The 12,117-nt window shown below is 32.3% G+C and overlaps 1 protein-coding gene across 14 annotated transcripts in view; it reads left to right on the top strand.

Moving 5' to 3' along the window:
- Positions 1-12,117, top strand: part of LOC116842028 — a 633,651-nt gene that overhangs the window by 613,104 nt on the left and 8,430 nt on the right. For 13 of the 14 annotated variants that reach the window (XM_032810701.1, XM_032810692.1, XM_032810671.1 and 10 more), the window contains one exon: positions 9,172-10,070. In XM_032810701.1, coding sequence (XP_032666592.1) covers positions 9,183-10,070 — 888 coding nt within the window. In that variant the 5' untranslated portion in view covers positions 9,172-9,182. Of the gene's footprint in view, positions 1-4,732; positions 6,141-9,171; positions 10,071-12,117 lie in introns of those variants that run through there. The other variant, XM_032810778.1, reaches the window with a different exon arrangement.

The following is a 12,117-nucleotide window of genomic DNA, read 5'->3' as shown; positions in this document are numbered from 1 at the left end:
TTGAGTGGTACACGCTTCCGAAATGTTGAAGAAGTGCGAGAATGGGTGGACGAATGGATTGCTTCGAAACAAACATCGTTTTATCGAGATGGTATCGCCCAGTTGCCAGAAAGATGGCAAAAAGTTGTAGAAAGTGATGGAAAATACTTTCATTGAAATAATTTAAATAAATTTTTTACAATAAATGCTTTTTCTCAGTATTTTTTGGGCGGAAACTAAGTTAAGGTCCTAATATTTCACTGTATCTATATTTATGGTCATCCCTGATCAGAGAGTCTCGAATAGGAGAGAAGTGTTCGAAAATCTTATAACCAACTATACTATACACAAATTTCCAACAATTCCTCCCAAAACAATGCCTCCTAATACCACTAGAGTATTCTGGCTCGGCCGCATTGTATCTACGAGTACATATTTTTGTATCGTGACTGTTGATTTTGAGAAGAATCAGCAACTTAGTCAAATGCAACGGTAATATTCACGGTGAATGCATATATCCACTATTACTGTTACATTTGATTGAGTTGCCGATTTTTCTCAAGGCTAACAGTCATGATACAAAAATATGTACCGAGGATGTAAAAAGTATTCGTACGCTAGGAATTTTCACAAGAAAATAGTTTATTTTTGTATGATAATAAGTAATAAATAAATAATTATTTTTACATATAATACAATATCTCTGTCATAGTAATATATCAAAAATAAAACTTATAACATTTTATACTCGAAAATAATAAAATATCGAGTCATTTTTTTAAGGCACACAAAATATTTGTGTATTTAGTGACAAAAATTTATTCTAAGTAAGGAAAAAAGGGAGGTAAACTTCGGTTGCGTTCCAATATTCACCACCAATACTGAAAATCTATAGTTCATGTTATGTATATTATAGATCTTCAGTACTAGCAGTGAATACGCATATTTTATGTTTGTTTATATTTGAACTTTGTTTGTTTTTTATATGTATTAATATAAAATTCTTTAGTCGTTCTTATCTATTTTGCGAGAATAAATCGAAAAAGAAGCGAGACTACCGAAAAAGAAAGAAATATCATTATAAGACTGCATAATCAATGCAAAAGTCTTGTGGAAATTTCAAGAATAGTCGAGCTCGCTTAACAATTCAGTCAATTATTAATCGATTTTGTGCACAAAAATGATAGAAGATACACCCAGTAGTGGTCGACCGCAAGTCCTTCCGAGAACTGATGAAAGATTCATCGTGCGTCTTATCAAAAAGACTTTAAAATTAATACCCCGATGATTACTGTTTATGTTATAGAACAAAATGTACATTTTTAAGTCAGTATTATCCGCAATATCATGGTTGAATAATAAAGAAAGTCGAAAGAAAGTCGAGTAAGAAAACAGTTTTAGATCAACAAGATTATCCGGGAAAAGCGACTTTAATTCGCCAAAGATTATCTCAATAAGGATAATTTTTGAAATAAAGTTCTATTCTCGGGTGAGAGTAAATTTAATATTCTTGGATCGCATGAGAGACGCACAGTGTGACGAAAAGAAAAATGTGAAATAAATCCGACTAATTTGATAGCCACTATAAAACACGGTGGCTTTTTCCTTTTGTTCTAACAATTAATAATTTGTCATAAATTAACGTGACATACAATTCGTCTTCTTAATTTATTTCTTCGTTTATTTCTATTCAGGTTAATGTACAACAAATTATTGATTGTTAGATAAAAGGTTAGTAATCAGTTAATGATGCTGACATTTAAATCTCAGAAATAATGTCAGTAAATAACTTATTGTTATTTTTGAGGCATGAACCTCACCAATCGAAATAATTTAACCTAACTTCACCTAATCATATACTAATCGTGTTTGTCTACACGAACAGTAAATGACAAGCACTTTAGTGTCTATATGAACTATGCCAGCTAATCACAGAGTAACTGGTCATATTCTTTAGCGATCGCGCATTTGATCATCGATCAGTTGATCTACTTCGTCCGATCACGCTCATTAAACTACAACTGGAAGCAGTAATTTTATTTTCGAGCAATCAGAATTGTATGAGATAGTAAAACGTGAATCATCCTATCCTCATCTAATTATAACGATCATGTGGTGGTTCGATTATTTTGAGAACATTTACTTTTGCAAACGCGCTAAAATTTTATTTCTGCAAAGAAGGCTCTCGTAATAGAAGAAAGTCGAGTAAAAAGAAAGTTTTAGGTCAACAAGATTATCCGAGAAAAACAATTTAAATTCGCCAAAGATTATTTCAATAAGGATAATGATTTTTGGAATAAAGTTCATGATGATGATTGTCTCGAGAACAAATAAACTGTCGTCGTCTGTACAATAGATATTAGGAAGATTGTTCGGTTTTGTTTTGTAACTTTCGAAACGCATCCATTTTGTCTACTAGAAAAATTTGTTGGTCAATGAGAGAATTTTCTCATTGAACAAGACGGATGCGTTCCGAAAGTCACAAAAAACCGGACAGTCTTTTCGACGCCAATTATGTCATACTGTTTTCTATGTGCACTCCGCATGCACAAACATATCCATGTCAGGACGAATATTTTCAGTCATAGTACATCACGTTAAAAAGAGAAAACATGATCCATTCAATACAATACAGTGTAGTGAAGTTATATGCTGGTTTCAATATACAGAGAGTTCAATAGTTACATCATATACAGGATGGCGCAAAAGAAGCGAACTGATTTAAAAAATTCATAACTTTTTTCATTTAATTTTTCTTTTCCTTTTTCTTTTCAGACCTTACAAAGGAGATCAGGGAAAATAATTATGGAAAAATACACGATTGCCTAGCAAACAAAAGTCATAGAATTTTATTTTCAAAATCAATACCCGATAATACAGACACAACGAGACTATTGCCGTCATTTCGATATAAGAAATCCGCCTTCCATTTCCATGATTAGACGATTAGTGGAATGGTTTCAGCAGCAGAGTTCAGTAGGGGATCTGTCAAAAGCCGGAAGACTACGCACTGCTCGAAGTGAAGGGAATATTCAACGTGTACAAGAAAGTGTCGAGGAGAACTCACAAACTTCAACTCGAAGGCGTTCTTTGAAAATAAAATTTTATGATTTTTGTTCGCTGGACAATCTTGTATCTTTTTAATTATTCACCCTAGTCTCCATTATAAAGTCTGAGAAAAAAGCAAAAAAAAGTTAAATTAAAAAATTATGAATTTTTTAAACCAGTTCGTTTCTTTTGCGCCACCTTATATAATATAAGCAACCCCCCATATATTTGGCAACTTTTATTGCGGTATAAAATGCCTGACTGTATAGCCGATTATTGTGCAAATTCTTTAACAAAGAAATTAAAAATGTTATTTTTTAAAAGAAATAAATATAAAATAATTTATATCGTTAAAATGGGTCAAGTCAATTCGCAGCCAAAAAAGATTCGTGTTTGTGTGTGGTATATTATTGTAATGTTTCTCTAAATAAATAATTCCTTTTTAATTCCGTTTTTAGCACATGTTTATTTCGGTGACAATGGCAAAAACTAGAGTAGATAAAACTCGAAAGTTGAAAAGAGAAGCCGTGACTACGTTATTTAGAAAAGCAGCTCGAATTCAGACAAAATAGATAAGAATTATTTACAACTATTTACATATATTTACAACTGTTATAACTATATAGAATAATTTACAACATGTTAACCATATAAATTTTTGAAATATAATATTTATATTTCCGTAAAATAAATTTTATCCCACAATTAAATGTTCAAGTACTTTTTTTTTAATATATCTTTAACTCTCGCGATTTCTGCCGATTGCTATATAATAGACATAATGATAATAGACCGAGCATAAGATCCTGAAAATCACATATTATAGAAAGAGCGAACGCCATATTTCCATCTTTCTCTTATGGTGCGATTTAGAGAGAGATACAGTCTTTGCCTTCTGTCTCTTTCTACTTAATCTTTTCTCTTTTTTCTACCTGATTTTCGCAGGCAAAGTATTGAGCACGCTCGATCTATTCTTATGTCTATGTTGGATGTAAATCAATGACATGAAAAGGATCAATACCCAGGTAGAACAGATAGTCAAAATGATGTCAGTCTCACGTTATTTTCACCAAAAAATGACGTAAATTTGGTTAATATTTAGTCAAAATAACGTCAGATTGGTAATATTTTGACTGTTTGTCGAATTCATATGTAAATGATAAATGAGCAGTAACACCGATCATTTTAACGCAATTAATATTACAGTGAATTTACAATATGTTATTTACGACATGTTAACATAAAAAATATCATTATTAAATCATCTGAAAACAACTATTTAAAATTGTTTAATCGATATTTGAACTTTCTGTACATTATGACTGTAAACTGGTTTTTTTTTAAATATGGTCATAGGAATAATGCCCAGGGGCTCGATTCTCGACGTGAGACAAATGAGATGGGCATGCGAAAATCTATAGTACATGCAACGTGAAATATAGAATTTTCGCATGCGCATCTCATTCGTTTCATGTCGAGAATCGGGCCCCAAATCCTTAGGGTCTGTATTCAATGCGACCCTATATTTAGGCTGCGTTCCGATATTCCGATACTGTTAGTACTGAAAATCTATAATATACGTAATATGAACTATAGATTTTCAGTACTGGCAGTGAATATCGGAATACAGCCTTAAGGCCGATATTCATAGTCGGATCTTATATTTAAGACCGCTTAAGTTTATCTTCAGACGATGTACGGGTTATTTCATTGGCTACGGAGTATCTAAAGATGAACTTAAGCAATCTTAAATATAAGATCTGACTATGAATACCGGCCTAAGACTCTCTTCAGAGATACTCCACGGCCAATAAAATAATCCATACAATGTGAAGATAAATTTAAGATAATCTTAAATATAATGTCTGACTATAAATAGCATCCTTATAGAAACTCTAGTATACCCTGAGAAAAATATTTGAAAATTTATTTGTGAAATATAATATTTATATTTCCGTAAAATAAATTTTACCTCACAATTAAATATTCAAGTATATTTTGTCAGTATATCTTTAACTCTCGCGATTTCTGCCGATTGCTATATGATAAACATAATGATAATAGACCGAGTATAAGGTGCGAGGCCTGAAAATCACATATTATAAAAAGAGCGAACATCATATTTCCATCTTTCTCTTATGGTGCGATTTAGAAAGAGAAAGAGATACAATCTTTGCCTTCCATCTCTTTCTACTTAATCTTTTCTCTTTTTTCTTCGCTGGCAAAGTATTGGGCACACTCTATCTATTCTTATGTCTATGTTGGACATATAAATCAATAACATGAAAAGGATCAATATCCAGATAGAACAAATAGTCAAAATAATCTAACGTTATTTTTACCAAAAAAATGACGTGAATTTGGTTAATATTTGGTCAAAATGACGTCAGATTAGTAATATTTCGATTGTCTGTTCTATCTGGGTACGTCGAATCCATATATAAATAATAAATGAGCAGTAACACCGATAATTTTAACGCAATTAATATTACAGTGAATTTTGTTTATTGTATTGCATTTGACATCGGTCGCGCGCGAGAGTAAAAGTATATTCAGATAAATAAAAAAATAAAAGTATATTCAAACTTGCATAATCGCATATTGAATACACGTAAAGAAACCAACCAATCATGATCCGTGCAGCAAAAAGATAACTTTTATATTAGACACTCGATTGGTCAATTGCATATGCATTATGCGACTTTGCAAGTTTATCTGGGTATACCTTAATAAAAGACGCGCTTGATTTCTGGATTTTTGCCCCCTGGAGAGGTACATATCCGAAGCCTAGAGATGGCGCGCTCATCTACGTTACCCTCTTGTTAAAAAGAACCAATTTACACCCGGTAGTGTGCGTTCCGCTTTTCCCTCGTTACTGTTAGCTGTCCGCCATAAGTTTTCGCCAAGCGGAATTCTCATTTCTCGTTACTAACGAATCCATTTTACTCAACATCTTATAAGTGATGTCGCATATAAATTCTGTGCAATATTTTGAAATCACACGTACATCAAACTTTGTGATATAAGAAGACACCACGTTGCTCATAAAGCATTCTTCTCGTTGCATGTGGAAGACACAAGTATACGATACGCAACAGTTGTCAAGCAACATCGTAAGAAACTGTACTTTGGACATTAAACATATATTGATCGATGTTGAGCGTATCTAAAGCGCGCGGAACTCAAACATCGGACGTTCAGATACACTTTGGATTAATAATATACTTTGAATAATAATATCATAGACATAATATATCTAGACCGAGCCTTTATTTGAAGAGAGTTTGCCTTTATTTGAAGAGTGAGGGTAAAGTTCAGGTAGAAAAAGGTGCATTGTGTTTTGTGACCCTGCGTTCTCTCTCATTCGCGCATGTATATGAATGTATGAGAATGTGTGAGAAAGGGTAGGTAGTAAAAAGGAACAAAGGAAGGAAGACTGAAAGCCATATGTCTTGTGCAGCAAAATCGAATAATTGCTAAAAGTTAGATCATGCGCATGCATTTACTTTAGTCAAAATTACAAAGAAAGATAAAAATAAACTGTGCGTAAAAGCAGAAGTGCGATTAAAATTTACGTGCACAATGGTGAAGTGCTACATATATGTTTCGTATATTATATTTATTATTCTATATATTTCATACTATTATTGCTAAGTGTCTACTATATTTTAAGTGTTTAAATGTATAGTTTAGTGTATTTAAGTGTACTTACTACTGTAATTAAGTGTATAGTTTAGTGTGTTTAAGTGTACTTACTACTATTCCACACAACACCAACATATTTCAGAAAGCTGTTCGGAAGCTTACAATAAAATATGAAACATTTCAAAGAAATATTTCAGACATGTTCTAAATACCTTTCAGATACATAAAATGTCCGCTATGATGTATTATCTGAAATGTATAAAAATGTTACTGTAATGTTTAAAAAATATATGAGAAATATTTCAGATACTTTTTTTTATATACAGAAACTATTTATATTTTTATATTTAGAAACTATTTGTAAATATCACAGTGTTTGCTGGTTTTATCTGAAAATTTTAGATTATCTGAGATTCCAATGTTACATCACGTTTAAAAATTCTTACTAGCATTGGTAGGACTCGAAACTTGGACCCTGACAGGCACCTTTGGATTATGAGAGTCTGTTGCTTTGGACACTAGACTTCTTTGATCGATATAAACATCTTACATTTTGTCTATATGTGTTGTAATTAACACAATAATATAATTTTTGATAATATTATTTAATAAAATGATTTAATTTTAATAAAAATTATATTTTTTTCGTACTTTTATTGTTAATTTAACCCTTAGGTAATGAGATGAGGTCTATAAAATCCCGCACCCTCCATTTTGTTATCTTTAAATTTTATTATTGTTAACTGATATTAAATAAATAAAGCTTAAAAGACTATAAACTTTGAGTAATTATAAAAAAGTACAATTTAAAAAAAAATCCACCTAACCATATAAGATTTTTAATTAAATTAATTAAATTTATGTATAAATATTTATGTATAAATATTTATGTATAAATCAACACTTATTATATAAGTGATTTCTGAAATATTTCAGTGAATAAGGTTTTGATCCAACGTTTCACAAATATTTCTGAATTATTTTAATTATATATTTCAATATAATTTCCAAGTTATCTTTTGAAAAGCTTTTTGAAAGATGTGCTGGGATATACTTACTAAGTGTACATTATACATTCTTATATATTTGAAACATTTAGGTAAAAAGTTTATATAGGATATATGTATTTTTATGTATAAATAGACAATTTCCGCAATAACTTATATTTAGAAAACAAGAAAATTTTTTCTTTGTAATTTTGACTAGCAAATATACATGCATTATCCAACTTTGATCAATTATTCGATTAATTTAATGCAAAAGACATGTGGTTTTCAGTCTCAGCTTCTCGTTCCTTCATTTCTCTTTACTAATCTCTCTTACATACACTCTTGAATACATGCGCAAATAAGAGAGAATGCAAGTACACAAAGCACAGTGCATTCTTTTCTACGTGAACCTCTATCCCCACTCCTCAACGCTCGATCTAGATGTATTATGTCTATAAATAATATATAAAGTGTCCGACGGTTAATGTTCCATACATCGTATATGTATTAAGTGTACAAATAAATAATCCAAATTTTTCGGACAAAACATTCAAAGTTTATATTTAACAAAAATATTAAAAGTTTATCAACAAAAAATTAATTAATTAATTAATTTTGAAAAATAAAACAATAAAATAAATTTTTCAATCAATTCGCCGTTGCTTTTCATAACTTTAAACCATCCTTCGAGCAGCTTATAGATTCCATCTCGGAAAATTGCTGTGTTTTTGAACACGATGTGTGGTTTCGACTGAATATGCTAAAACGAAGCAATACACATCAAGATAATTTCTGTATGTAGAAGAAAATGATAGCGTGATTGTGGTAGTGACGATCATCGCTGCGTTACTATTCGAGTTTATCATCGACTTCAGCATCTCTTTAGCAATATTATTCAAGAGTCACCTGCAATATATACCAAAATGAAATAATATGTGTTAAAACATAACTGTACTAAAATGTATACATATAAAGTATGATGCTAATGCGTTGCGCGAATAAAATTGGAAATTTATTTGAAATACGCACGACAACGTTTATCAGTATGGAATCATTACGGGTAATGTACACACATATAGCCACGCGGACAATTATATCGCCGTACATTAACCAAAAGTGTCAAATAGCGCGTGGGATGATTTGTATGGCGTATAAATTATTCAAAATTATTAAGCGCCGCGTATTATTCGCTAATAATTAATTCAGCTCGCGTAATTGTAATATGATTATTCGATCATTTAATTAACATTGATCTACGTCCGCGTTTAACTATCAATAATAGGCTACACCCAAAACTCGAAACTAGTCACGCGCCGATAAATATTAAGCCGTACCCAGGATATATTAGTTACATGCCGTACACGGAATATATCCCCCCTCCCCCTCCTCTCCGCGAAAGACGAAACTCGCGCGTCCTCATGCATGCAACTCCGTTCAGCTAAGTAAGTTCTGCGGTCGCGGTCTCGCAGTCACGTTCTAATGGTGCCGTGCGCATTGCCGCTGTTAACAGGATTCCTCGAGATGGGACGGAGGACGACAGGCTGGCTGCTCTGCGCGGCGCTTATGATCGTTCTGTGTCAAGGCCAGGAGGACTGGATGCAATGTCCGTCTAGCTGCAAATGCAAATGGGTGTCCGGCAAGAAGACCGCCGAGTGCATCAAGCAAAATCTCACACAGGTCCCTGGCGGTCTTTCTTCCGAGATCCAGAATCTCGATCTCACCGGGAACCGCTTCGTTAATCTCACAAGCAGTGCGTTCAGTCGCGTCGACCTGGTGAATCTGCACAAATTGACGCTGCGCGAATGCGGCATAGAGTCGATTGACATAGACGCTTTCAGCGGCCTAAAGATCATTATAGAGATCGATCTGTCGGGCAATAATATCCGGAGTCTGCAATCGGGTATCTTCCACGAGACGCAGAGATTGAGAGTGTTGCTGTTGAATCAGAACAGATTGCGGGTGCTGGAAAACGATCTGTTCGTCAATCTTACGTTCCTGCAGAAGGTGTTGTTGTCGAACAACAAATTGGAGCGAATCGAGGAGAGAGCATTCCTCAATCTGCCGAATTTGAATTCCCTCGTGCTAGACAGCAATAACTTCAGTTCCCTGCAGCTGCAGAGATTCGAGAAGCTGCCCAAACTCGGCAGTCTCGACCTGAAAAATAATCCGTGGAACTGTAACTGCCATCTCAGAAAGCTCCGCGACTGGACGATCGAGAATAAGCTGTACACAAATCCGACCACTTGCCTGCAGCCGCCCAACATGACCGGCAAGACGTGGGACGAAGTTGACAGCGACGAGTTCGCGTGCAGACCGAAAATCGCCGTTATCGGCCCAGCGACCAAAATCGAAATGGGTAAAGGAGACGTGACCCTTTCGTGTAAAGCAACGGGAACCCCGCGTCCTAAGGTAATTGTACTTTCGTATCAGCGCACGTATATCTGATAATCGCGCTCGAGAACGTTACTACTGAACCAATCGTAATTTCTGCTACGCTGAAAATCTGTAGTAAAAGTATCTCCCTAATAGCTCATGCTACCTTTATCGTTAGATTTAGGTATGGTTACATAAACGATAACATTATTTCCATAATCTTCTTTAAGCATTACTCTGCATGTCTAAGACTAATCATTATTAAATCGGTCAAGAAGTTCGATTTTCTCGGCAGCAAATTAGACACTTTCTGCAATAGTGATACTATACGAATATTTCTGAAACTACGACGATGGATCACAGACAATGGCAGCGGTTACTTATTTGACGAACAATTTGTTTCCTTTGAATATAATAAAGTTAAAGTTAAAAAAAGTTGACTGAAGAATGAATTTCTTAACTAATACAATTCTTGTAATAGAACTAATATTCACTGTTACACATCTGTTTATGAAAATCAAAAACATTACGCTTTATGGTATATCGCTAGGTACCGTATTTTCAGTAATGTATTAATTAGAATCACTTATAAATTTATTATCATAAATCACTTATAAATTTATTATCAAACCTTTATTTATTATTATTATCAAACCTTTATTTATTATTATTATCAAACGAAATTACGATTATAAATATTTATTTCATTATCTACATATATCACGTTAATTTGAAATGAAATTTATATATATGTAATTATAAATATAAAAAAATTATGATTTTTATTTCGTCTATATTTTATTTATGCATCAGTATATCTAATAGAAATATATAGATAACAGAAAGAGATCTATAAGTATTAAAACATATGTATACATATTTCGAGTCTTATTATAAATTATGAACTTTCCACCACCGTATTTTGAAAACAAAATGATCAAGAGATTTAGTATGTAATATATACTTAGAGATTTGTATATATGTCTTTAATATTTGTCTTTAATATAAATTTTTTTTATAAAAACTTATCAAATATAATTTTTTATCGTATATAAGTTTAGAAGTTATAAAAAATTGAAATTAAAAATAGCACGTTAGCTTCAAAAAACATGTATAAAAAGTGTCAACTTTGTATACAAATATATATATCTCAACTCTCGAACAGTTAATTTCTTTTTCTATTTGCATGAGCAGTTATATAATATTTTACTGTGTGTAGTGTAAGAGAGACAGTTTTACGAAAAAAATTCTTACAAAACTCGTTTGATACAACTACTTTAAGGGTTATAGTTTCTAGTCATGGAACTCTTGATTAATGATATCAGAAGCAAGAAAATATATGTAAAATACGTTGAATCAAAATTATTGCAAAATATATTGAAATAAAATGAAATATCCATAAAACACTTATAAATCTATTTTACAGATCAAGCAGATTTGTAAAACAAATTTCCTTTTGCTCTAAAAATCAATGAATTATCGTACAATTAACGTGACATACAACCTACCTTTTTAATTTATTTTTTCTCGTGATTCTATCGCGTTAATTGTACGACTATTTATTGATTGTCAAAGCAAAAGGAAAATGTTTGGACTATTTTATAAATCTGCTCAGTTGATCGCAATTATTTTGCAAATATTATTTTATGAGTATCATTTATTTTGTGAATATCATTCTATTTCAACATATTTCGCAAATGTCTTGAGCATGAATTTTCTTGCTTTGAATATCATAAATCAAAATGGCCGCGGCGAGGAACAAAAGCCTTAGAAGATATATCATATGTATGTATACAGTGTGTCCCATAAGTTTGACAACGGCAAGAAAACTCGGCGGGGGAGCATTTTAGAGAAAAATGTTTCGAATAAAAGTTGTAAGGCTTAAAAAATCGCATTTAATGACAGTAGTTATTTGACCTAAAGTGACGTCGTCAAGGTCAGGACAAGATCAACTTTGCTTTTTTAGATAGAAATATATATTTTTTTATTACGGCATTTTATTCTACGTGAAAAAGCAAACAATTTTTGTTTGAAAAAATTTTTTATACGACCTCTATTTTCTAAGATATTTACGTAAATATCT

The sequence above is a fragment of the Odontomachus brunneus genome, unplaced genomic scaffold (assembly GCF_010583005.1).
Source record: "Odontomachus brunneus isolate Ranch 3 - 2012 unplaced genomic scaffold, Obru_v1 Obru_scaffold_002, whole genome shotgun sequence".
Taxonomy (NCBI): Eukaryota; Metazoa; Arthropoda; class Insecta; order Hymenoptera; family Formicidae; genus Odontomachus; species Odontomachus brunneus.
This window is presented reverse-complemented; position numbering and strand designations above follow the sequence as displayed.